At 42.6% G+C, this 27,713-nt stretch overlaps 1 protein-coding gene across 14 annotated transcripts; it reads right to left on the bottom strand.

Moving 5' to 3' along the window:
- Positions 1-27,202, bottom strand: CD58 (CD58 molecule). 14 transcript variants are annotated; one of them, XR_015801219.1, is made up of 10 exons: positions 27,087-27,201; positions 17,774-18,067; positions 16,860-17,114; positions 14,830-14,916; positions 12,492-12,554; positions 12,255-12,311; positions 10,732-10,779; positions 9,215-9,286; positions 3,510-3,921; positions 1-579 (listed from the first exon to the last, which is right to left on the bottom strand). XR_015801219.1 is itself a non-coding variant. In XM_014888900.2 (9 exons), exons 1-9 carry the CDS (start codon positions 27,127-27,129, stop codon positions 3,917-3,919), a joined length of 924 nt encoding a protein of 307 aa, XP_014744386.1. In that variant the 5' UTR covers positions 27,130-27,201; the 3' UTR covers positions 2,402-3,916. The 14 variants fall into 14 exon arrangements, 9 of the variants coding, with proteins under 9 accessions (XP_014744386.1, XP_088015133.1, XP_088015126.1 ...); XR_015801218.1 differs by having other exon boundaries at positions 1-1,162; XR_015801217.1 differs by lacking the exon at positions 1-579 and adding an exon at positions 2,402-2,865.
- Between the last annotated feature and the right edge of the window lie 511 nt (positions 27,203-27,713).

Below are 27,713 nucleotides of genomic sequence, written 5' to 3' on the forward strand. Positions count from 1 at the left end.
TTTAGTATTTCAATGAAGTTTATTTTACTCAACAAAAGAAGGATGAATACAGGTATTTTCCTGTTGAAAAGAAAAATTAATTTTGCCTAAATTACAGATACTGAAGAAGAATAATATTAAACGACAAGCAGTCATTAAATTATGTCAAGTACAAAGTCATACGAATAACTGCCTGTTAAGGAAAGCAGAACACAAACACACAGACATTACATATCCTGAAACACCAGAGCCCCGGAGTAGGAAGTGGCCATCCACCATGTTTCCTGAGCACAGAGGGACATGAAGCCCAGGCAAGGATGCACACAGTCTCTGGAGCATAAGGAGCACCAGGCACAACCTGGGTTTCAAGGAATACATTTAGTGTTAGCAGCTCATAGTGCAGCTACAGTGCCAGCTGCAGGTTGAACTCTTGTAGATGACAGCTTCTTCAAGACATTTGAGAGTCTGTCTTGGTTTAATTTTGACTTTCCCGGCCAACGCACCAAATTAATGTCTTGAGTTTGTGTTGCCAATTTGAATAAACTTATTTTTCTTGTTGTGAGACAGAACCAGGAGCAAAAGAGCAAGGCAGGCCTAAAACTTGAGAGAGTATAAAAGAAGATTTATTAACTACACAAACAAAAAGAGAGGAAAAAAAAATTCAGAATAAGATTTTTTTTAGATCACTCCCTCCCTCCCTCTCCCAATCTTCATAACAACAAAACAAACATATAACAAATACTTCGGTCAGTGCCCAATTTAGTCTTTCTCAGTTCACTCCTGGAGAGAGAAGCTTCTTCTTGTTGAAGTTGTAGGGATTTTTCCCACAAGGAAAAAAACAGTTCTCTTGTGGTTTTATCTTTCACGATTTGCATCCGCCCGGGAACCTGCAACCGTGACGCTCCTCCCAACTCTACAGCCGTCCCAAAGCTGTAGATGTGGGCCATGTCTGCTCCATGGGGTATTACTTTTAAGAATGAAATGTTCAACCGCAAATATTCTCTCTGTCTCCTTTTTCTCTGCTCAGGCTTCATCTTCAGAAAACCGAAATCCCCTTCTTTTCTCAGGACAGAAATTCTCAACACAGGTGCTCTTTAGTTAAATCATCTATTAAATGGAACATTTCCATCCTCCCATGTCTCTTTCCATGGTTTATAGGAATATTCAGTACATCAGTTCATTCCTACAATTTCACAAAAAGATTTTCAGCCATTTCAGCATCTTCTCATTCTCCTTCCATCTTAAAAACTTAGCTCTTACATCACTGACTTCAGAAATCTTCTTATTCCCTTTCATATTCAAAGGAAAGGCTGGAGGCTTTGCAAATCTTATCTGAGCACTAAAGAGTTAAGGTTTAACACAACTACAAGAGTTGGGCCAGGCTCAGGCCGTGCTGGGGGTGGCTGAGGTGTCACTCAGCCTTTCTGGGGCTGGGCTGCAGCCCCACACTGCTCATGGCCACCCGGGCAGGCCCGGCCCGTCCAACAGCAGCAAGAGTCGGCCTCCCCCCCCACGCCAGAGCCGCAGGCCCGTGGAGGAGGAAGCCGTGAAGGTCTTATCACACAACTTTTTCTCCCTCCGGCCATTGGGTCCCCCTCGTTGGCAAACGGGGCCCAAGCGGGGTTGATGTTACCTGCTCAGCCGCCAGAAGACAAAGAGCCTCAGTTCTGGATTACCTTCCTCAAAATGTGTGTTCACGGAGCGAACTAACTTTCTCTAATTGGCTGTTGCAGGTATCCCAACCCCCACAGAGGAAATTCCCTTAGGAAGAATCTCTTCTGAGTTTCTTCTTCCTAAGTCAACCTATCACATAGTCTGACATGGGAAACCTTGTATTGATCTGGTGAGAAAACCAGGTGTGACTGTGAGTGTGGGGGTGAGGCTGTGAAAGGGTTTTGGTGATGCAAGTATGACTGCCAGAGTGGCTCCTCAATGGTCAGACAGCGAAGTTTCCTTAACGCTGGTGATGTTATCACCTCTAGATAAGACAACATTATTGCCTCTTGTGTGTGCCAATCACAGACTGTGTTGGTGAGTGTTGTGGCAGTGCAGCTTACAGGCAGCTGAGTGCATGGTGCAAGAGGCACTGGCATTCGACATCCCCACTGGGTGGGGCATGGCAGGTTTGTCACCCTGGTTTGTCACCATGTTTGTCACACTTCACAGGACAGGAATCGTCTCAGGTGCCGTGGCTGCATCACCACTGTACTTGGTCCATCTTTCCTTGGACTTCAACCTAGTGCTGTTGGCCATGGTCATTGAGTATTGTTTTCACTTCAAATACCTGAAATAACTTGAAAGTGATGTCACAACTGTATTGGTTTAGGGCAAATTTGGGAGAAAACCTCCAACGGGTCCCCCCAGGAAGCAAATCCAAGGGGCTTCTCCCCAGATTTCGGGAAGAAATTTCCCCAGAGAGAAGTGGAGGAAACTCATTTATTCAACAGGTAAAGCACTGCCCAGCACAAAAAATGAACAATATCAAACAATAAAGCCTCTCGCCACTCCAAAGAGATGACAAATTCAGAAAGTCTCTCTCCTGTTGGTGGTAGCTCGGCTCAGTCTGTTATCAGTCCCTCTGGCACTGGCCTGGTGGGCCACAGGTGTAAGCTCCTGGTGCTCCCCCCAGGTCTCCAGTCCAGAGCAGGTTCAAAAAAGGAAAAATAAAACTGTCCAAGGAACTTCTCTGCTTCAGTTAGTCAAAAACTAACTAAAAGTAAAGGAGACTTTCTCCCACTATCCACCACAGCGACATAGTCCAGGAGACGAAGCAATGAAACTCCTATCTCTATGTTTGAAAACAACTGCCTCAGACATTCCAGTGCTTCTCCTTCTCCCCTCTTCACTCTTAGATCCAACCTTAAAGGTACAAAACTTACTTCTGGGCTAAACAGATGAATAGGGATACAAGTCAACATGACAAAAGTCACCCCAGGACAACAACCAATCATAGTGAGGTTTTCACAGCACAGCATGCCATGCTGGAGCAAGCCACAGTGTTGTGTTGGATGCTTGCAGGCAGGAGTTGCTAAAGAGCAGTCAGGAACAGCACAGAGCAAAGGAGAGCACAGCTTGGTTTATCCAAGGAGGGAACAGTTGTCCGTGGTTTATCCATGCTGCTGCCACCCAGTAGTTTATCGACACTACTGTGTCTGTGGCTTGTCCACACTACTCCATTGAATGGCATGCTGGTTCGGCAGTCAAGGGAAGATGGGGCAAATGCAAATTGAGATGGGGCCAATCCATGCAATGAGGATGAGAAAACAAAGCACAGAGTGACTTTGAGCTGAAGACATGTGACGATGATGATACAAACACAGCAAGCAGCACTTCACCACAGGAAGGAGAATTTAAATGGAGAGACAGTTCCAGACACTGCAGTGCTATTTAATTTAGCAGAAATCATAGCTCAGGGTCTGGAAGGTGAAGCAAGGTCATGTACTATGTGAAAAAAGAACAAACTTAAGCTGCGTTGGTAACACTGGCACCGCTTCACAGTTCAAGGTCCTCCCTTAAAACCAGGTACTTACTTAGAAAAGGTGCTTTGTGTTTCAGCTCTGCTGTTCAACTCACAGACCAAGGGTAAGGTGGCAGGGGTGGGTCTCTTTGAGGAAAAACTGAGCGTGTGCCAAGGCAGGTACACTGGCAGGCAGGAGAAGGCTAGGTAGTTCCAGGAGCTCCTCAGTGTCATCACTAACAAAGGTTCAGTCATCACTGACCAAGTGTCATTATGTGGGCTCTGGAGCTTCAGAGATCACCCAGGTGATCAGTTCCAAGGGTAAACAAAGCTCCAACACATTTCCATCCCTTCTGGAGCACAGTAAGTACTGGAGAGTGAGGCAATTCCTGCAGACCGTAATTTCATGGTGCAGCTGACACAATTTCTGAGGATGCATGCTGGGCTGCAAGGAGAAGGCTTCAATGCATCCCTGCAGAGCTAGGCTGGAATGGAATAAACAATGTGTACAAAATAGGTATGTTCAAATAAAAATACAGAATTAACTCTTTCACTAAACAGAACAGAAAAAAAAAATTAGATAAAATATCCTTTAGGAAGTTGCACATTTCCTTTACATTCACTCTGAAGTTAGAGGAATTAGGGAATTCATTTTCTTCTCTTGAAGCTGGAGAATTGCAAAGGGACGGCTGAGAACAGAGCTAATGTTCAGCAAACTGCTGAAAATTCATTTTGTAACTGATTCTTACTTTTCATTTAAATGTAGAATGCACTACACAGACCAGGTCTAGTCTGTCATGCTGAAAGCTTCACTGCTTCCAGTGACAGCCAACAGCAGGTGGCCAGAAGGCAGGACAGGAGGTGCCACTCTAGCCAAGAGGAACCCCTATGAAAGCCCATTTCAGAGCAGACCTTAAAAGAGGCAGCAAGTTTTGAATAAGTTCATGTGAATTTGGGACAATTTATTCAAGCATGCATCATAGAGTAGGTATGGAGCCCAACCTAAAGACAAAAGCACTGTTCAAACAACATGAAATGCATTCAGTATTAGCTCTAGGAATCTGCTGATCTAGAGATCACAACCAAACATGGATGCAGCTCCTGGGAGAAAGCCAAGCAATGCTACAGTGTATTGCACTGAAAAATCAAAGGTACGGTCTATGTAAATTCAATTTGCATCTGAATTTCTGGTAAAGCCCAGCAGCAGCTAGGCCCTTTTAGGGCTGAGCATCTCTTTTCACAGCCAGTGAAGGGAGCTGGTAGAGAAGAGAAGAGTTCATGATTCTGGGAAATTATACTGGACTCTGAGAGTGTTCGCTCCAGCATGGCACATGCAGCATGGCTAGATGCCTAATCTGCCAAGATCATTGTGAATACTTCCAAATAAATCAGGCATTCCTATTTAGTTCATTTGATATAAAGAATTGCATTCTATATGAGAAACTATATGAAAAACATTTCTCATTCCAAAAAAGCAACTATAATAATTAGCAAGCAAATATTAGCAATGTTTAACACCCTTAGTCTCCTCTCCCTACCTTCTATTTTTGCTAATCTTTTAAAAAATTATTGGTAGTTTTCCTCTCTTATCTTTATTTACACATGACCAATATATATTAGCTATCTAACCCATTCTTAATTACCAAGTTACAATTGCTGTTACATGTTTTATAACTTACAAATTAAATATTACTTATCAAAGAGAAAGTCTAGGATTTTATAGGCAGTGATTCTCGTAAATACTACATTGCAAAACCGGACTCTACAATATGTTACCAATAAGATCTTTGGAGGGACTGCAGGCTGGAGCACTTAGCTCTCAGCCATAAAGTCTCCGATGACAAACGTCCACCATGCAAAATCTCTAATCAACTTTTTCCTTCTCACATTTTTTCTCCCATTATTACTCAGTGTCATGTAATCAGTGAAATTTTAAGGGTCAAAGAAATACAGTGGGGTGTGAGATTGTAACGTCAGCCGTGTCCAAGAGCCGGCAAGGTGGGATTAAGAACAAGCAGAATGACACTGACTCTGATCTGGCTGAGCTAAGTGATATAGAAACTCTGATCTGACACATCTGAGTGGTTGTTCATCTCAGACCTCATCTGTGGAAATTACTTTCCCTTCCTGGTCTAGAAGCCGTTTAGTGGTGCCTATTTATTTCCAGTTTCTGAGAAGGACACCTGGAGTGACACCAGCATGTAAAAGCCTAACTTGAGCTTATCAGCCTTTCTGGATGTCTGGAAGCAATCACAGATGGGAGGAGAGCTGGAGCAGGGACAGGAGATCAGGTGGGTTCTCCCAAGTATCTGCCCTAAAGTACTAGAAAGAATAGAGAATCACTGTTATAAATTCCTACATAGTATCTCTAGACTGTTTTCTGGCCTGGGAACTTTTCCAAGTGTTTAATGATGTTTTAATAACGTCATTCTTAAGTCAACAAAATGTTGCCATACATCCAATGGAGCAACAGAAATAAGGCTCATATTGAGTGCTCTGGAAAAGGCCAGCACATTCAGAGTCCTCAGCGCTCAAACCTTCAAATTTTTAAAATCAGCTGGAATCTATAATGATAAATTCCAGAGAGACCTGCAAACACGAAAAAGTTCTTGCAAGTCTCATCCACATCATCCTTGCTTGGTTAAGCACTACACCGTGCTCAGTGGCTCTTCTGTGATGCCTTACTGAATTCAGTTTCAGTATGCACAGCCACTCCTATGGGACTTTATCCACGAGCACTGTAGCCCATTAAGATTTTTAAGGGCTATCCATATCCAAGTTTCACTTTTATGCTTTGGCCATTATTTGCCTGACCTTTTTGTCCAGTCCTGAAGTCAAAAACTACATTTTTTCTAGAAAGGATCTCAAAGGGTTGCCTGCAAAGGGATTTGAAAAGCATTGGCTGGTGTGCTAATACTTGTAATGACATAAGCAGGTATGCCTTAAAAATACAAGCTGTGATAATAGATCATAATTGGTCTGCCTAACTATAGAAACTGAATTATAGTGTAGTCCTGATTGCCAAAATGAAGATGAGAGTGCTTCATAAGGCTGCTCCTGCAGCACTTCCTCACCTAATAATTGAATGAACTTTTGCAGAAACATGATTTACGCTTCTTCGAAGTAGCATCCTGGATCCTTTTACCTTTTCTCCTGAAGGCAATTCAGGAAAAAACTGGGAACAGTTTCTGCCTGAATGACCCTCAGCTGCAGGAGGTGTGTGAAGGAACATACAGGGATTTTACCTAGACACAAGCAGGATTAAACCTATTCTACCATACAAATCTACAATTCTGCCAGCAATTGTACTGTAATAGGAATGAGGAGGCCCAGTAGCAGGTATTCTCAGTAACGATTTGGGTGATAAAGTAGATGATGTGTTTCAGCCAGGGGAATGACACTGCTGGAGTTCCAGTCCAGAACACTAGGAAAGAGGATCAAGGTTGAAGCTGAGTTTAAGGATAATTGCAAGGTGGTTAGTTCAGGTAGAAATGAGCACTTCCCCTTTTGTGTGATGGAGAATAACCAGCTGAGCAAAAGCTCTGCACAGTTTTGGATAAATGTGCACTGTCACTGGCAGAGCCAGGGACATTGTACCAGGGCAAAACAGCAAACACCTTGGCAAGTGTGTAACTGGAATAAGGCCTTGAATAGATCTTGTTCTGTTCAATTTGGACAAGACCAAATGACAGCCTGGCATTCAGCTTTGGGCACTGCTCCCAAGAAGATACAGACCACACAGCAAGATATCAGAAGACAGCAGCAGGAATCATCAGAAAAGAAAATGTATGGGAATAAACTGCATGGGAATAAGGATGTCAGGGTTGAAAAAGCACAGCTGAGGAAGATGTTCAACAGTCTTTCTTTGCATGAAAGCCTGCAGAAAAGGAAGGAATACTCTGTTCCCTGTGGCTGTGAGCGTCCTGGTTTAGGACAAACTTTGGAGGAAACCTCTGAATGAGGTCCTTCTGGAAAAAAAAAGAAAAATATATAGGCATCATACAGTCACCCCAAGACATTGAGTAATATCACTGAAAGGAGAAGGACTTAACTACAGCAAGGAAGACTGAGCTATTAGGAAAACTTTGCATACAGTAAGATCAGTGAAACAAAATATTGCTTAGAGACACTGCAATACCTCAATCACGGAAAGTCACAAGGACAGGTCACATAATCTTTTTGGAGCGGGATTTCCTAAAACCAATGAAGCACCAACTGAAGTAGTCTACCCCATGTAAAATGGTGAAAACCAGATTTTCTGGACTGCAATACAGTGTAAAATTAGTAAATTCAAAAGGAACAAAAACCCAAGAAAGTGAAAGTTTTGCAGAACATGGCAGTTCAGGTCTGGACGTAACTCAAGACTCAGCTTTGTGGTGTTGTAGTGTTTTCCATACGGGCAGAGGAACACAGAGAATTTTTATACCTTTCAAGAAAGTGCTGGTAAGGAATGACACAGTTGCTTATAACAACTGTCAGTGGATGTCATTGGGGCATCGGAGCCTTCAGGCTCCACCATTTCAGAGCATGAACACAAGGAACAAGTTCCTTTTGACTGTGGCTGGTAAGAGGACCAAATGTCCTCCAGACAAACTAGGTCATCAGCCCCATAAGCATTTCCCATGTGCTTCTGGCTTTCTAAGCACTGCTCCCTAATAGTTCTCTACCCTCCTCTCTTGCTGCAATCTGACCTTTGGCATACTCCTCTACTTTCAGCTTTACTTTCTAGGATGCAGACACAGCGTTCCCTGACATACAATGCTTTTTCCTTTGGTCCCTGAATGTTTGAAAGGCACTCTGAAGAATCACTCTGCTATATGACTCTTCAGTTCTAGCAGCCCCAGCAAAGAAGCTGATTAGCTGTTGCTCTGACCCCAGTCTTTATGGCCAGGATGCTGTTTTTTTCTGTGGATTTGAATCAGCTTCCCTAGCCATCCTAATTTCATGGAGCTCAGGGATTGGAAAATATCTAAATTCATTCTGCACAATATCTCTCTGCTCATATAGGGCCAGAATGGACAGGCTAGGAGTAGGCAGGAAGGAGTATCCTGGCTGAGTTCTGCACTGCACCTCTGGGGATCACAGAGGGTAGATTATGGCTTGTGTGCACACTGAGGGATGTCTTCTTTTACATGTACCTTTGAGTGCATCACCAAGGGACAGAAAAAATTCTTTACTCAGAAGACAGAGGAAAATCCAGACAATTTTTATGCTAACTTTGGAGATCTGGATGGTTTCCTTCAGAGCTCTATGTAGGACAGTTCTATCCAGGCAAACAGCTGCAAGACAACTGTATTGTCCTGCTGTGCACATGTCAGAAGGGAGTGATACTTGTCATTAAGTTTTGTTATGCATTTAGGTGAGGGTAGTACACTGCCATCATGCATACTCTGTTAAGACACCGAAAGTAGGAGAGACAGGTACGATCTCTTCACTCTCATGACCAGTGATAGGACTCAAGGAAATGGAGTGAACCTGAGTCAGGGGAGGTTTAGATTGGATATCGCAGAAAGGATTTTCACCCAGAGGATGTCTGGGCACCGGAACAGGCTCCTCAGGAAAGTGGTCACAGTGCCAAGCCTGACAGAGTTCAAGAAGCATCTGAAAAACATTCTCAGGGATATGGTGTGATTTTTGGGGTGTCATCTGCAGGGCCAGGGTTTGGAGTTGATCCTGATCTGTCCCTCACTCACGAGATTCTATGATTCTATGACGGGATCATGGTCAATTTGTCTACTGGGTCAGTAGCACTGACTGATCCATAGAACAGGCACTCACCTTCCTGATTTACAGCATTCTTAACTATCTGCTTGTCTTTCAGGGCACTGTCATCCTCATTCAATGCTGTGTCTGAAAAGAGATCAGAAAGCAACTGCAGTCTCTCAGGACCACACTCCATTGCTTCTGCCCTTCCCCAGCACAGGCCACTGCTCTATGCAGCCCAGGGCTCAGAGCACATCTTCTCTGCAAGTTAAGTACTGCTATGCTATCAGCAAAAGCCCAACTTGAAATTGCTTTGTACATACATTTCAGAGAACATCAGAGCCTTGCCTACTGTTTCCCATCCATATAGCAGTAACTGCCTGTTCCCCAGGTGCTGCTGGATATACTGCACAGAGGTGCACTAACTCCCTTTCCTGATGCTCCCATTCTATTCTGCAACAAAATAAAGGATTTGATTTTCTGCATCTCATATCCAAACTGACAACCTTTATCTATGGACCTCATTTCTCTCTTGCCTGAACTGTGTGTTTCCCTCCTTTCTACTTTAGGATGGGCATAAAATAAGCCTCCTTTTCCTATACCCATGTCTATGTATATGGAAATAGTTGCACAAGTGATAACACAATCCCACACTGCACCACACCTTCACCATCAGCTACACAATCTCTATTTTTTCACATGAAAGAAAGCTGTTCTATACCCATTACAATACATGCAAGAAGAATAAGAAGCAAACCCCAGGGGCTTCTGAATTTTTCTGAGTTTCCTTTCCTTATTGTCAGCATTGGTGATTTTTTTCATTTATAGGAAAGACTTCTGACTTTTTCAACCCCTTATAATCAGCCACTTGTGGAAAACGGTGGAAGAGTTAATGAGTGAATAAATCACTAATGCAACAGACTGGGGAAAAAATTACTTTTTTTCTCGAGTTGAACAATAATGTTCAACTTCACTAGCCCTTTGGAGTAAAAAGAACTTCAAGAAAAAATACAGGTCCCAGAACTCCCTTGAAATTTACACTAACTGGACAAAGGAAAAAAACTGGACTTTTGCTTAACTGCCTGATGAATGCAGTCAAAATACTTTCCTAAAGCATAAAGAAAATGGAAGATACAGCAGGCTTTGTTCCTTAGAGAAGCATATTTCTAGATGGAATATTTCCCAAATATGAATTTTGCAAGCTGGTAAGCATTCCATCTCTAAATTGGTGTGCTGAGGCTCTTATATTTCCTCCATGCTTTGTTATTTCTCCCAGAGATGATAAAATGGTTTGCAAATCCAGCAAAAGCAGCATCATTCTCATCATATCAAGAGGGAAAGTGAAGCCCCAAGAAAGTGTTTGCTCTGTGCTGTTTAGCAAGCACCACCTCCAGGTCTTTCTGATTTCTCTTCTAGTGATCTACTCATCAACATTTACTGTTCCTAAGGCAATAGGTTCTTCTAGGCCAACAGGGGAGTGGTAAACTCTATACTCAGAACATACTAATATGGCTTGGACTACAAAAGGTAATGTGTAAAATTACTTTCCCCCTTCGTGTTCCTCTGTTTTAGGGCTCCATTTCACTTGTTACCTTCTTCAGGCTCTTCATCCTCATCATGAAGAGCGTGTGAAAATGCGGCTGCAAGAAAACAGAAATCCTTTTCCAGAAACGTATATGGAGGTAGAAAAATAGTCTGCAAAATATGCAACTCAGCCTTAAAGTGACAACTTCATTGTAACACTTTTAACAGATATTCCTGAGAACCACTATGTTATGCCACTTTAAGGACTCAAAATTAATTTCAATTTCCCTCCAGCAACCACTTAAGGTTGCAGATCATGACTAACATTTTTTATATTTATGCCTACAGCTTTACAAAAGTCTTGCTGATGCAGATTTATTGTTAAAGCTGCACAGATCTGCCATAAAAAGACAGAGATAGCTGAGAGGAGAATCTGCACCTCTTTTTTTTGCTTCATCTTTGTGTTGCATTAACATGAACTTTAAACCTTCCTCTTTGCAGGCCTTAAATAATCTTTAATAGAAACATTCTAAAGCAAACTTCAGTGCAGTACCAAAATAAGGGGTTTTGGGAGGTTTATTTTTTTTCCCTACCCATCCTTCTCCTTTTCTCACTTTCAGATTCATCCATAGTCTCAACTTTTGCAGTCTCTGAACCATGGGCTAGAACCACAGCTTTAACAAATGTAAGGTACCAGACTGAGCACCCTACATGAAGGCACTGTAAACACCAGAACACTCCAAGAGGGCACTGAGCCTGCCACCTGAGGGCTGGAGCTTTGGCCATTCCCAACTGAAACACTGATTGGTCTGGTAACAGAACATTTTTTAAGAGTCTTCCCTGCTTTCCCCAGACTGCCTTGGGTTTTAATTTTGTTTGGTTCCTAAAAACAGACTACAGTCCTGGAAACAAGGCTCATATATGTTAAAGCTAGAACATGGTAGCTAAATTCATCCTTAGGAAGAATAAAGGAGTTGTCCCCTTCCTTAGCTGCTCACTATATAGACTCATTTCCACATCCCAACACACAAGAAGCAGAAAACAGTGCAATCTTGCTGCAAATTAAGGAAGTAAAAAAAACCCCAAAAGCACCCCAACAAAACACTAAGGAAAAACAAAACAAAACAAAACAAAAAATCCACAACCAACCAAATTAAAAAAAAAAAAAAAACAATAAAACTCAGTGCAGATTAGAATGGACAGCAGAAGCCCAGGCAGAGATCTGGACAGGAAGAGAGGAACGAAAAATTGCCCTACAGTGTGCACTTTTCCAGCCCTCCTCCTGAAGCCAGTCCCAATTCTCCACTACTAGAAAGGTAATTTACCTCCAAAGACAGCTGTTGACCAGGAAAATCTCAGGCCATTCACTGTCAGTAATTTTGTCAGCCCCACTAACACATTCTTTAAGTGCAGGTTCCTATAATCATCCCATATTGGACCTCAACTGAGATTTTGAGTCTACATGTGCACACTTTGAAAACCCATTCAAAAGCTCAGACCGTGCAGAAAAAGGGAAAGAACAAATCAGACTCCCTGCTCCAACCAAGAGCAGGTGTTTAGAAACATTAATACCCTAATACCGGTTTCTTACCTCCCTCTGAGTTAGGCTGTTGTTGGCTGTTCCCAGAGAAAAGTTTCTCATGTTCTCCTATAAAGAAATGTATTTGTTTTAGGAAGTATGTATTACTGACCTAGAAAAAATAACTACACTCAATGAAAACATACTCCTTTATATCTCCAATGAAAGACTATACTGACACAGGAAAAAAAATGACAAGCTCAGACCAAGCATAAATGTAATTTCCACACATTTGTGACATCATCTTACTTGAGCCATTCACTGGACTGTTATCGTGAGCAGTCCTTCTTCCTGTTCCCAGTTTATTTATACCTACACACAAATACAGTATTTGGAGAAATTACTCAGAAATAAAGTTTTGTTCCTTTGGAAACTTGTTGACAGCTTCCAACCATTCCATCCCCCTCTTCAACCCTCAAACAAAAAAAAAATAGACTTCACTGAGAACATGCAATTGAATACTTGACTTCGAGGAAGCACAAAGAATGAAATACTGTTTTGAGGGAAAGACAGTCAGTGAGAGATCAATAGAATGGGTCTCCTGCAACAGCAAGTCAGAGCACATATAACCAAATCTAAGGTGGAGCTTAACAATTTATGATTATATATATGTCTTATACTTAAAACAGCAAACTTTGCTCTTTGCCGAAGTTATATACCTGTGCAACGCTTATCCTACCAAGGTGTAACAGGTTTATTTTCTTGCATGTTCAAACCCTCACTGTTTCAGGGGAAGTAACTGAATTGCTTTGATTCTAACTGATGGTCAGATTTGAGTGACATTCTTTGTCTGTTAACACCAAGAGCAGTGTTGTTTAACACCACCAACATGAACAAGAACACAGAAGGCACTTTCACAAAGTTTGCAGATGACATCAAACTGGGAAGAGTAGGGAACATGCTGGAAAGCAGGGTTGCCAATTCAACAATTCAGAGAAACGTGCTGGCAGAAAAGATGTGATATTCAAAGGCAAACAAAGTCCTGAATCTCTTGAAGTCATCCCATGGACCACTACAGGCTAGGCTCTGCCTGGCTAGGAAACTGCTCTGCAGGAAAGGACCTGAAAGCATGAACAAGCTGAACATTACCCAGAAAAATGTGCCCTTGCAGAAGTCTTCCAAATACTGGGTTGTGTTAGCAGAAGTGCAGTCAGCCCAGCAACACAAATAATTCCTCCTCTCTATTCAATATTTAGGACCCTACATGTGGAGTACTCTCTCTAGTTTTAGTCTCCCTGTTAATGTAAAAACACCATCTTTCTGAAGTTAGTCCAGCAAATGTCCATCACGATGTCTAGGAACAGGAGCTGTGCAAGGAGGTGCTGAGAGAATTTGGTTTGTTCAGCCTCAAGAAGAAGGATAAGAGGATGATGGCTAACTGCAGTCTACAACTACAGAAAACAAAGAAAACTCCTCTCAGAAGTACAGAACAAAAAACCAAAAGCAAATGCCTACCAATTGCCAAAGGGCAATCCCTAACAGAAATAAGGAGAATATCCTTCTCTAAAGGAGTGATTCAGCACTTAAACACGTGCTGTAACAGGCTGGGAAATTCCCACCCTTGGAACTATTCAAAGTTTGACTGGACAAGGCCTTAAGCAACCTGATCTAGCTGTGAAGCTAGTCATGCTTTGGGCAGCAAGCTGGACTAAACTTCCAGAGATGTCTTCCCACCTAGTTTATTTTATGATTCCATGCCAACAGTAAATGGACAATGAACAGGAAAGCAAAAGTTCGACATACAATATGTATCTATTTATGTCCTAATCAGAATACCATCAATTAGTCCTTCCCAGTTGGGAAATACATCCGGCACTCTTCACCCTGAAGCCACCTCCAAGTGGTGGCCCCATCTGGAAATCAACATGAATCTTCCATGCAGATCATGCATAGGATGAAGAAATGCATTCCTGTTTGGGACTCTCTCCAACACAAAGAGAAAAGATGGTGTGCCCCTCTTTTTCAATTCAGAAGACAATTTATCACAGAAATCCAAAAATGTGGCAGAAAAAGATAGACAGTGATAGCCTATAATTACTATTTCTGATTAAACTGTCAGATTTACAAAAATCAGTGTAGGAATGGATTTAAAAACAGAACTCCAAGATGATGGCAATACAGGATGCCAAGAGGCACAGAAGGTCCCATTTATCAGTTGACCTCATTGAGTTGTCAGATTAGACCCGGCATATGATATTCACATCTGGTATAAGCCTGTCCCAACAGTAAATGTGACCTTGAGAGTAGCTTTATTATGCCCTCAAAAAAGGCTGTGAAAACACAGATAGGAATAGGAGAGGCTACAAATACTTGGTAAGTAGAAGCACACTAAATAAAACACCCAGTCGGAAGAAGTATGCAAATGCAAACTGCTATGTTTCCTAAGACTTGGAGCCCAGTGTCAGAATGCGAGAAAGTTCAGTACATTATTTCCTTCAAATCTATTCATTTTTGCCTAAATTAGACTTGCTTCTTCTACTGTTTCTACAAAACACTTAATGGTCAGAAATTTTCATACATTCTACAGAACTTTAGATGAATATAATCTGGAAGCACATAAGGCTCAGTTAGGAAGTCTTATACATACCTTTCCTGCACAGGGATACTAGGATTCCTACTAGGATAACTGCAGTAAGGACAAAAGCTCCAATAAGAGCACCCCTGTTTCTGTCTCCTTTAAAAAAAAAAATTAAAAATAAAGACTGGTTAGTTAAAAAGCAACTGTGTGATACACTAGTTCGGTAGAGATACAGCCTCAAATATGTTTTATAGCTGTTTTTTTAAAAAGTAACTTCAATAAATTAATGCACCAGAATCAGTTATTAGCAGAACTCTAAGCCACCTCCAGGACAGTTACATGTTAAGTATCTCATTTCAGTGAAGGCACATCAGCACTTGAAACGCAACGACTATTCCAGTTCTTGGCCTATGAAACGCTGAGCCAGATTTCAAACTAACGAAATTTCAGCAAATACTTGTATCGGGTTTGCACTGCAAGGTTTCGATGGTTTATGTGAGAAGATGCCAGAAGCTGCCTCCATGTCAGATAGAGCTAATAGCAGGTGGCTCCAAGCTGGATCTGCTGCTGGCCACGGCAGAGCCCAAGCAGCAGCAGTGGTAGTATTTCTGGGATACCACTTCTAAGAAAGGGGAAAAACTGCCAGACAAGAACAACAAGGGTGAGAAGGGAGTGACAGCACGTGACAGAATCTGCCCAACAGATACCAATGTCAGTGCAGAAGGAGGTGGAGGTGCTGGAGCAGAGATTCCCCTGCAGCCAGTGCAGGACCCCACATCAGAACAGGCGCATGCCCAAAGCAGGCTGTGACCCCATGGGAAGCCCACACTGGAGCAGAGTCCTGGCAGGACCTGTGGCCCTGTGGAGAGAGGAGCCCACGCTGGAGTAGGTCTGCTGGCAGGACTTGTGACCCCGTGGGAAACCCACACTGGAGCAGTTCAGGAAGAACTGTGGCCTGTGGGAATGACTCATGTTGGCGAAGTTCTTGGAAGCTCACCCCTGTGGGAGGGACCCCACACTGGTTCAGGAGAGAGTGTGAGGAAGGACAATGTGTAATGAGCTGATTGCTGACTGCAAGCCCCAATCCCTGTCCCCCTGTGCTACTCAGGGAGACCACGTAATGATATCGGGAGCCAATCTGAGGCTTGGAAGAAAGGAGGGGTTTCAGGGGGGTGTTTTAGACTTGCTCGTTTCTCATTATCCTGCTCTGACTTTAATTGGCAATAAATTAAACCCATTTTCCGAAAATCGAGTCTGTTTTGCCTCTGACAGTAATGGATGAATGACCTCTCTCTGTCCTTACCTCAACTCATGAGGCTTTTGTCATATTTTCTCCTCCCTACCCTACAGAGGAGGGGGAGTGACAGATCAGCTGAAGGGCATCTGGCAGCCAGCCAAGGTCAACCCACCAAATGCCTCATTTCTAGCAGTTTCTCCAGTAAAGGAAGAATCCTATACTAGTAAACCATGACAACTACTTTTCACAGAAATGAAAAATTTTGCTAGTTAGGGACCACCTTACGTACCCTAGAAACCAGGCATATTCTCACTGTGTTTAAAAAATCCCTAAAAACTCAAGCCTCAAGCTGAAGGCTGACCCAAAGCAATAAGCAGAAGGAGGAAAACTCTCTTTTTTACTTTATACCTCTCTATGAAAGAGGAAGGCAGTATGTTCATTGATTCATTCATATGCTAGATGAAAAATTCTTTTATCTTATGGATGCTAGATGAAATGGCTGAATAGTTTCACTCCAATCCATGGAGAGCAGTACAAAGAGGACAACTTGTTAGCATTAATAAGGACAGAAGGTTCAGAAGAGATCTTCTAAGATCTTCTAATCTTTATTATTACTCAATCAAGTCACACCTAAAGTTTTTATTCTGTGGAGATCGCTGCAAAATGTATCTTTCCAGGAGGATCAAACTGTCAGCCTCATACTTTTCACAAACTTTATACACACTTCTAGCAGACAAATCACTTCTGATGCTTTTTACTCTTTGAATTCAACTTCCTGGGAACTCAGGAGAAATCTCAAAGGCCATGCTGCTTCCCAAACAAGTCTCTCAGACCTGTGTTTGCAACATGACACATTTATTACCTTTTTCTTCTGGAAGGCACTGAATCAAAGAGATTTCAGAACTCCTTTCCGTTTGTGAAAATTTAATGATACATGTAGCTTTAGTGGTAGTACCAACATGCTTCAAAGGGATGGAAAGCTCCTGGTTCTGGTAACTGTGTGGCTTGTTACTGAGCTTCCAAGCATAACTCAGAGACCCCTGGAAATGTGCTGTACAGTTTAATATAAGTTCATCATCACTGGTGCTGCAATTTATATTAGGTTCTGGAAAGGAATCTAGAAGGAGAAAAAATACATTCTGTAAAAAAAACAAAAACATTCTGTATTACTTTAGTTATAAACTATACAGAATTTCAGCACAGGATAAGGGCTGGAGAAACAAAAGCAGCAAGAGAGCGCATAGACAAAAGTGTAGGAGTGTGTGAACATGTGCATGAGAAAGAAATGAGTTTCTGAAAGTGACATGTAAAGCACCTGTTTGTGGTTCTCCTAGGCCTAGTCCAAGAGGTTCACCATTCATAGGACAAATAGACACTGTCACACATATTTCCCAAAGACTACTAGTGAGGCTAAGTAGATCTGCACAGGATGATGCCACATATATTCAGGCACGTATAATACACCTGCAGGAATAGCTTTAATAGATATATAATGCCTGGGATTACCTGGTCAGCTTGCTCAAAAAGTTTGGCTGTCTACCTGAAAGTGCAGTGTGCCATCTGCACACGTTCTAGAAGTCATCACAAGGTGAGTAATTATGTGCACACAAATGAGATGCCACCTTTGAAAATTTGTTCAAGGTGCCTAAGCAACTCAAAAATAGAGCTAAAGAACAGCCTCCTCTTTTTCTGTTTGCTGCCCTGACAAATGCCCTGTCTAGACATTTTAAAGTTAATAGTGGTTCACATTCTTTATGCAGGTCTTCCAGTACTTACCTAACACATCAAGTTGAAAGTCTAAGTAGTGATCTTTCACAGAATCCCAGTACTGTAACATATACATGCCAGCATCATCCTTCTCCAAGTTAAATATAGTTAAGGATCCATTCTCCATAAGTACACTCCTGTTACGGAGAGGATCAAAATATGTCGGTTTGTTTTGCTCTTCCCATTCAGCCACTATATCCTTGTTTTTCTTCCACACAGGTTCCACTATTTTTTGGTCTATTTGTACTGGAAAAGTAAAATTTTCTCCCATGATGCCAACTACATACATACAGTCGATGTGTGCTATAGACGGAGGGAAAAAAAGAAAAAGTTACTTCAACAATTGTTTTATAAAACATCGCCTGACTAATGCCATATGCAACATCAGATACATTCAAATTTAGGTTAGAAGCATATCACAAAGTTGCAAACTAAGGTACACATCAGTTAAGAATTACCGAAACCCAGGCTGTCAACACAACTGTATGACAGGCACAGCAAAGGAATTCAGTTCCCACATTCTGGTCCCCGGCAGAATAACTGCCCTGATGATCTTCCCTACCCTAAACCCTTCTATCCTCAGTACTTTCCCTCTGTTCACTTGAATTAGGCCTCCTGCCCATTATCTGGTGAAAAATACTAAATGAAGAATTGTCACCACAAAAATCTGTTTTAGCATCTTATTGCAGAACGCCCAGACTGAAATTTCTGCTGATCAAATAAACTGCAATTTTTTCCAGTATGAATATTCACTGTTAGTAAAAAGCACACTTTTGACACAAAACTGATATCAAAGCACCTGCTCTGAAATCATGGACGTATAAGGGATTTCTCTTGAAATGTCACAGGCAATATATGTGAAACAGCATCGCATCCTCTGAGATCTATCAGAGCTGTCAGCAAGAATGAAGCTGTTCAGAGACCTCCACTGCTCTCAGTTTTGAGTCAATTACATTCTGCTAAAAATGACCAGGCATTCAATATAAATAAATAAACCACAGAGAGAGATAAGACATTTTCCCTAATTTTCATTGAAATCAGCTACATTTGTGAGGAAAAAAAACTTACTGATCTAACAGACAAAATCCTGCTGTGGGAAAGGAACCACAACCTTTACATCATCAGCATCTCTGTGTCTCTGCTTCAGTCTTCAGCAATCACCTCCCACTTCCAAATAATTCCAAATGGTTCAAAAACAATTGCAAGACCATGGCGTGGCAGACAGGAACATTAGACAAAAACACTTTGGGTTCAAGTTACACTTGCATTTAGGAATAGATTTTGGTCTGCAGTAGCTGGTAACTTTTTACTTCTATGTTGAAGGAAGGGCATGGTTAAAATACATATGAGGTGTCATATTAAGGCAGGATTTCTTATCTGCTTCATGTAAAACTTCCCTTTAAACAGCAGCTATGCATGGTGAAATAAATATTTCAGACAACTACTCCTCAGGCCAACTGGCTCCAGGTGACAGCTAGTATTCTGGGTTTTATCTTTTTCTATTTATTCCTAAATGGCATCAGTTTAAACACCCACCAATTCCTATATCCTAACAGACAGAATGTCAGCTAGGCCTTCCTTTCCCACTGGCAAAGGACAGTGTTCATCAGCTCTTCTGCCACACCATGGAAACACAGATTTTCTCTGACAGTACAGTGTACACAAGCAATAAAAACATACTTCCTTGTGCTTGGCTCGAGAACTGCACACACATCTTCTCCATGCCATCCTTTTTATGGAATATCCAATTTGTTTGCAATTTACCCATGAAAGCATTCTTCTCACACCACTGGAGTTGCAACTTCTCGTTGTCTGCACTTACACAGTAGCCTTTTCCAGGCACAATTCCAGGAATTGTAGAAGTAATCAGGGTAAGCTATCAACTCCCACATCTTGTCAACACGACCTACCTGCTTTCTTTGTATTCTACCCTGTTCAGGCAGATTTAAACATTTTGCTTGAACATCTCTTTCCACCTATCTCAATTAATGATTTCCAGAAGAAAAAAGAACGCAGAAACTCCAGACTGTGTCTGGAGACCACAAGATTGAAAGATGCTGGGTAGGGTGGGATGCCACTTTGATCTGATGAAGCCTGGAGTCTTGTTACAGATGGCTGTTCCATAGAGACAATTTCCAGGAGCACATATTCCTCAAGAAGTCATCCCTCACTGACTAAAGACCTATGGTACTCCTAGTATGGAGAAAAATACTGCTCTTCCCACTGTGAACTTCTACCTCTCGGTAGCTTTGGCTCACAGACACAACCAGGCTGTGGTGGCTTGACATCAGCAGAAGCTAAACCACAGTGGTTGTTGACAGGAGCCTTCAGCAAGGACAGCAGCTGTTTGCTGAGCACTAAGAAAACGAGCAAGGACAGCCACCACTGCTCAGCCAACCACTTATAACTTCCTACATCTGGATGTTGATCCAGGTAAATGCTCCATGTCTTTACTCTCTTTCAGTTAGTCATAAGTGCCAGGCTGGAGTTATGAGAACAAAATTGATGCTTCTTCAAGCCCAGGAACGAGACTGAAGAAAAGCAGAGCTGAAAAAACTCCACATTTTCTCTCCACAGGTTCTACATGGCACAGGGGGACACTGCTGTCTTCAGCTCACTCTTCTTGCTGGCTGGTAGAAAAAAGGCTTGGCAGCAAGGAGCTGATGAGCTCCTGCCCAAGGGCATTCAGGGCTCCCAGCAGCAGGAAAAGGTTATTCTTCAAGGATAAGGTCATCTACTCCCACCTTAAAACATCCAGTCTCTGGTTTTATTTCCCTGCTTCACTGGTCTAATGAAAAGGTGAAGAAGTCTCCCATTCTGTGTCGTCAGCTTCCTCTTTTCAAAAAAATCATACAGAAATGTTGCATAAGGTCATAACTGTGCATCTTTGAGCTTCTGGAAAAAGCATGTGTCATCATGTTTTCTAAATTCCTAAGAAACCCTTCCTCATCTTTTCTACTTCATTTTATATGGAAACATATTTCCTATTCCACAGTGGTGAGCAAAGAAGGAGAAGTGACAACCAAACACTCTCTCACAACTCTTTTTGGAAGGCTAGAACTGCCTTTTTTCTATTTCTTTGTTTTCTCCCTCTCTTCTTGTTATAGCCTATTATTTCAAGATATAGTTCACACAACAAAATAACGCTGTGCTAAGGCCTCCAGTAGCCTCTACAGAAACCATCAGACTACCTGCTCCTGTATCTCCTCAAGCCCACTCCAAATTCCTTCTTATGCCAAGTCTTTGTGTTCTTTCCTTCCAGTTAAATCACATGCTCAAAGTGGCACAGATAAAGGGGAGCTAACATTGTGTGGGCAAAGCCTCTTCTGCAAAACCACCACCTCACCTTGTCTACATCATCTTCTGCTCCCACTTCTCCAGCAGCCAGACCCACACAAATCAGTGCTGTACTCAAGTTTTAATGCTCCCCAGACTGATTTTGACTCTTTCAGCATTTTAGCAGACTAAAGGTACCCATATTCAGTTTAGACTAAGTAGAACTAATACTCCATTTACCAGCAATAAATGCTTCATTACTGTATTTGTCTACCTGATTTGACTTTCTTCACAATTTTTCTTGGAGCTGGCGTAAAGCCTAATTATTTTGGAGAACGTCTGTAAGCTAAGCCCTTTTTAATGTTATCATTAATATTTTTGGTCTCAAATACCTATTTGAAATGCATATAGGTATATATCAGGTCCATACAGGCAGCAGCTAGGTTGTCCTATTACCATTAAGACACTAACATTGCACCTGCTGAAACTGGGTGGAAAAGTCTTTACTAATTAGTTTATGGCAAGGAACTATTTACTTCAGGAGTAGTGCTTTCTAAAGAATAGATTTTTCTTTTAATGGTTGTAACTTCCCAATTACCCCTCTCTTCAGCTTTTTTAAAATTTTGAATTCCCCCAGTAACTCTAACCAGTAGACAATTATTTTCCCTCCTAAACCTCAAAACCACCAGGTGCAGAAAACCCTAAAATAAATGTTCAGGTCTAGAAGGACTAGGAGAATATTCACCAACCATAGTCTTCTTAATTCCCCCACAGGCCACAAACACTACCCAGTTCCCAAACTCCAGCAAGAAAGCACTTAAACCCATGATGTAAAAGCACAGGCAAAAGCTACAGCCAGGAGAGAGAGAACATAGATGATAATAAACTGTAACAGCAGCCCAGGCTGTTGCAAGGTAAAATCAGATTTGTGCAGGAATGAATGCAAATCCTACATGGACCATCCAAAGCAGAGGTGTTCTCCTGCATACTGCAGCACATTCACAGACGTGTTGCTCCCCTGGACAATATGGGCCTACATCTACAGAGCATCAGCAAAGGCAGGACTGAAAGGTGGCACCTACCAACAGCCATGGGTCCCTCCCCACTACATATCTTCAGTCATACCCGTCAGCAAGGGCCCAACAACAGGCAGTATTCCCATGTAGAGACTATCCAGTCATTTTTTAATTATGCTGGTGACCAAAAGCATGGAGATGACTTACTTGCTCCTCCTTCTCCCTTTTTTTTATCTACCTGTTCCTGCAGTGAAACAGGCATAGACAGTACAATCTGCTGACAGATTGTACTTGACACACACCTCCACTCCAACTAGAAAAACAACAAAAAAAAACCCACAGAAGGACTGTAATTTCCAGATGTGACTTACTATGGGAACACCAGTGCTCGTGCATGGAATAGAGCAGAAGTGAGTGAAATACGGAAGAATGAGAGTAAGAGCATAGAGGAGTGGCAGGCACTGATCTCTTTTCTGTGGTGACAGGACCCAAGACAATAGCCTGAAGTTGTGTCAGGGGAGGTTTAGGCTGGATATTAGAAAACGGTTCTTCACCCAGAGGGTGGTTTGGGAACTGGAACAGGCCAGGAAGGGAGAAGAACTGGGAATCACCACTTTTAGCAGTGGTAAACTACTACAGAGGATCATCGTGTCCTGCAGACTGACTTGCATTTAAGTCTGCCTTGACCTATGAAAAAAAGCAGCAATTTGAAAGCAGTCCAGAGACACTGGAACAAGTTGCCCAGAGAATGCATGCCCATCCCTGGCAATGTTCAAGGCCAGTCTGGATGGGGCTCTGAGCAATCTGGTCTAGTGGAAGGTGTCACTGCCCATGGCAGAAGGTTGGAACTGGATGATCATTAAGGTTTCCTCCAACCCATACCATTCCATGATTCCAAATCATCTGGTAACTTATTCCCAGCTTCCAGACAGCAGCACCTCCTATGCTGTACAAACAGTCTTCATGTAGGCTCTGTGATCAACAGCACTGAGAAGATAATCTGTCTCGGTAACTCTTTCAATCGGGTTCATTTTCAGCCAGATCATCTTTGCAGTTCTACTTATAAAGGATGGCACAAACTGATGCCATAGACAGGAACTGCTCCCGACCGGTGGCAACATCATTTTAAACAGACTCCAAATTACAACCTCTGTCTCTTACAAACCCTGGATCACCCAGCCAGCCCACAGTCACACTACCCTGGACAAAGCCACTAGGCTCTCCTGAGGCTCTAAACAGATAGTAGGACCAGTAAGGAAAAAAACCAAAAATAAACTAACCTACACGCATTTTTTTTAACACCTTTAACACACTCAAGATCAAAGGAGTCTGTGTATGCAATCCAGAGATGATCTTGGCTTTCTAAAGTTTAAGATCATAATTGCATTAAGGCATGAAACTTACAGAAAAATTTTTCACTGTGTTCATCCTGTAGTGTTAAATAGAAATGCAAAAATACAGTTTCATTTGGTTTTAATATGACATAACAACCTCAGCTCTTATTAAGAATTTTTATGCAGAGGGCAGAGGTTTGGTTTAATTTTTTTTTCTGAATTTATAACTTCCTCTATTTATTCAGGAAGTTTCAAGAGTAAGGGGACAGGAGAACACAAGCAGATGTCAGCTTCACACTGTTGATAAGTGATTTTTTCCAATTTATACTATTTTAAATTGTGTTTGATATTTCTATTAGCAACACACAAAATAACCACATTCCACAAACAACCTGAATTTGTTAGGAGTCCAGATTTTCCTACATTCATCACAATGCCTTGTAGTGTAGTTCCAATGACACCTCTCATGGAGTGGAGAGACACAGAAGAAACATTGAGCAATCCCAGTGTTTTTCTGATCAATGCAAATGTAGAAAGGAGCATTTATTTGTATGTATAGAGAAAGATAGGAAATCTTGAAATAATAATAATAAAAGAAAGAAGTCAGCCTACACTTGTTGAACTGCCAAATGACACAGACACAAAAAGCAACATTGAGAGAAGTTTGGTTTCTATGCTGGTCACTCAGAATAAGTCTGAAAGAAAAATTATTTTTGTCAGCTCTCAGGTTCTCAGTCTATGCTCAGTACTGGAGATGGCAACTTCTGCTTTTAGGTGAATCAGGTTTTCTCAGTTTAACTCAATTTTTATGAACAAGGCAAATTGAGAAAAGAAGCAACAATTAATGCAAACATACAATGAAAATGGCATTAAAGAATCCATCTAAATATGCAAGAACTAGAAAGCAGTAATACTGCATAAAAAAGAGTTGATGTTTGGAACACTGAAAGAGTTGTGTGGTTTTCAGATGAGCCTTACTACAGACGCAGGATGCTTCTAGGTTCTCTAGTTCACATATCCAGCCTACTTCCCATATCCCCTCTGCTTTTGGGGCAGGATTCTGATGGTGCTAAAGCAAGTAGAAGTTTGGCTGCCATCTGCCCTGCAACAGAACATCCCCTCAGGTGTGGCTTGCACTGTGATCCTCCTGTTGGTGTGGTATTATTAATTCACCTCCTCCACAGGGAGGATGCAAAGACCTTTCTGTGGGTTCCTTCACCAAACTAGGCCACAGATACCACATTGACTTTCTTTCCACCCACATACAATATCCAGGATCCCAAATCTGAACACAGTTTTTGTCTTGAACTTCCAACAACTGAAGGAGCATGCTCTTGGGAGATCTAATATCAAAGTTCTTCCATAGCCTTGAGGCAATGCTTTGTGCTGTAATTGACAAGTCTGAGGTTTCATCCGATAAAAATCTCACATGGCCTGACATTGTGAAAAGCAGCAACCCTATGTGTCCCGTAGGAATTCTGAAAGACACCAAAGCTACACTGCAACTTCTGGCTCCCACAGGGTAATGAAGGACATCTTCTTCCCTACTCCAGACATTCAGCAATGTGACTAGGATAAGTACAATGCTTTGAATTTGGATGGAGAAAGGATTCTGGAGGGGAAGGCTGACAAAGGATGAGGATCTACCAAGAGCATCCTGGTATTTAAAACAGGTGTTTGCAAGGCTAGAAACTTGCATGCCAAGTTGAACTGCTACTGATTTACTTCATGCACTTGGGCAGATCAGTCTGACTTTCAGGGTCTTGATTTTCACATAGAGAGATGATGGATTATTTTACCTTGTTAAAATTATCATGAAACATTTACATATAGTCAACACACACATAACAATAATGCAACTATACAAACAAAACCATGGTGTGAAACCATGCCTATTTAGTTTAGTGAAAAACAGTAAAGTGCTTGCATTCCTGATCTCCTGCCCTAATCCACCACTTTAGAATTCAAGTTTTACAGAGAAGACAACAGAACTAGCTACGTTTTTCATTAAAGTAGGACATTATACTTGCCGCCACAACTACCCTCTCCAGTTGTCTAAGCACCATCACCTCTTCCTTTCAATTGTATGCTCTTTGAAACCTGTAATCTTCTATTTCCTGGTAGGCCTATAGCACTTGGGCTAAAATGCACAGAGTAGTAGCAGCATGCCAATTTACATAATGCAAGATAACAAACTGCCGTGACTCACAGAAAAAGTTACAAGAAGATACTCTGTTAATCATGCCTTATTCCCACTCATTTAGAACTCCGCAAAAGCAGGGCAGGTGACCTAAGAAATTGCAGCTAAGACTTAACATGGGCTGACTCATGCAGGTGTGCAGTGCCCTGGATTCTCCACTGATCCTCTCTGCACACATGGATCCCCAACACTCTCTTAGAAAAAGGATCTCGCCATATCAAATAAAACAAGTTGAAGACCTCTGGAATAATGCGAGGAGGAAATAACAGGGAGTTGTTCTGAACTCTCAGCAGCAGAAAAGTTCCTTTTTAAACAGCCCCCTTTTTAGGCACATTCAGGAAAGTCCCAATAAAAAAAAAAAAAAAAACCAAAACCCAAAGTCAGAAGAAATCCCTTAGACTAGAGGAATTAAAGGTCTTCATAGATTAAATCATCATTTTTGGCCCATCTAGCAATAGCAGCTCGCTCTGATGACAGAAAGTTTGTACATCCATCTTCAAGTTTAAAAATGAACAAATTTTGTTTATACGTTTCATGTTCACAGCCCAGCGCAAAAGCTATGCGTGTGAGGACTGTGCTCCTAAGGCACAGCGGTGACATTTGGATTAAGAAGGCATTTGATTAGCATTTTAACAGCAGATAATAGTAATAATTTACTTCTAAAAAAAAAAAAAAAAAAAAACCAAACAAAAACAAAAAACAAAAACCAAACCAAAACCCAAAAAAAACAAACTAAAAAATCCAACGCATCAAACAAACCCAATTGCTAAAAAAACTCCCCAAACCAGCACAAAACGATTGAGAACTTCGATGATTTGTCCATGAGCAAGAACAAACACAGGAATTCAAACTAAACAGCACTTTCACGTTTAGAGGTGACAAGAATACTTCTACAATAAAAGCTGGTTTCCTGACTTCTTTAACACTTCAGGACGCGGAGGAGGCTGCCCTTTTGCTGTGGTGCTGCTTCCTTAGCAGCGCGGGGTAATCTCGGGGCAGGAATCAACAGCCTGTGCACGAGTGCAACAAAAATCGCACACATCCCCACCCCAAACTTCCCGTTATCACCAGTTTGAAACAAACGGGGCACGGGAACCTGCCGGTTGAGTGGGCAGTTCCTGAACGTGACGATGGGCCGATACGTAATTCTAGTTTTAGGTCTAAACCGGGAGGGAGGCAGCCGCCCGGTTGTGCCCGCCGCCCCTGGGCAGGGCAGCGAGCGAGCGGCCGGGGACAGCCGCCCCGCGCACGGAGCCACTGTCGCAGGGCTCGTGAGGGACTGGGGGCAGCTGGGGCAGCTCCCCGGGCACCTCAGAACCCCCTGCTGATCCCTACCGCGCCCGCCCCCGCCGCTCCCCTCCGAGGCAGAACAAGCCCGGCCGAATGGCCGGGGAGCGGAAGCCGAGGGTGCCCCGCTCCCGCTGCCCCGGGCAGCATGGAGAGAAGGACGAAGAAAAGAGAAGGAGTCGGAAAGGTCCCCACTGCCCACAGCTTACCTTGCAGGGGCGTAAGGCACAGGAGTGAAGCCAGCAGCCACATCTCTGCGCACACGATCACTGCCCCGGCGGAAACCAAAACCCGGCAGTGGCCGCGGCCGTAGCCACGCCCGCCCCGCCCCGCCCCGCCCCGCCCGGCGCCCAGCGCCGCCAGCGTCGCTTTCCGCTAAGAGGCCCCCGAGAGCGCTTCTTCTGGAAAATCCGAGGCTGTGGGGAAAAGGGGTTTCAGCTGCGGGGGCTGCCTCCGGTGTGCCCTGTGCGGTGCCAGATGGCATACAGAGCCTTGGAGTGCTAGGTGGTGCCGTGAAAGGGTTTGTGGTTCATGGGGCGCAGCTCCAGCAATTGCTGACGACAGAAGTTGTCGTGTTGCTCTTACATCAGGGAGGTTCAGCTCTGATAATTGAAAACCTGAAAGTAAATCAATTTAGTGTGGAGTGGGAGCCGCGGAGGTTAAGTGAGGAAAGAATTTCAGCAGGCGGCATACAGCTCAACCCCTCAGAAAATGATCACAGAATAGTTTGGGTCAGTTCCAACCCCTCTGCCATGGGCAGGGACACCTCTGGCTCCCAATACTCCCTGGAGCCCAGTCGTGCTCCCAAAAATGTCGTCTATTCTTTTCGAGAAACA

This window comes from Sturnus vulgaris, chromosome 2 (genome assembly GCF_052056855.1).
Source record: "Sturnus vulgaris isolate bStuVul1 chromosome 2, bStuVul1.hap1, whole genome shotgun sequence".
Classification (NCBI taxonomy): Eukaryota; Metazoa; Chordata; class Aves; order Passeriformes; family Sturnidae; genus Sturnus; species Sturnus vulgaris.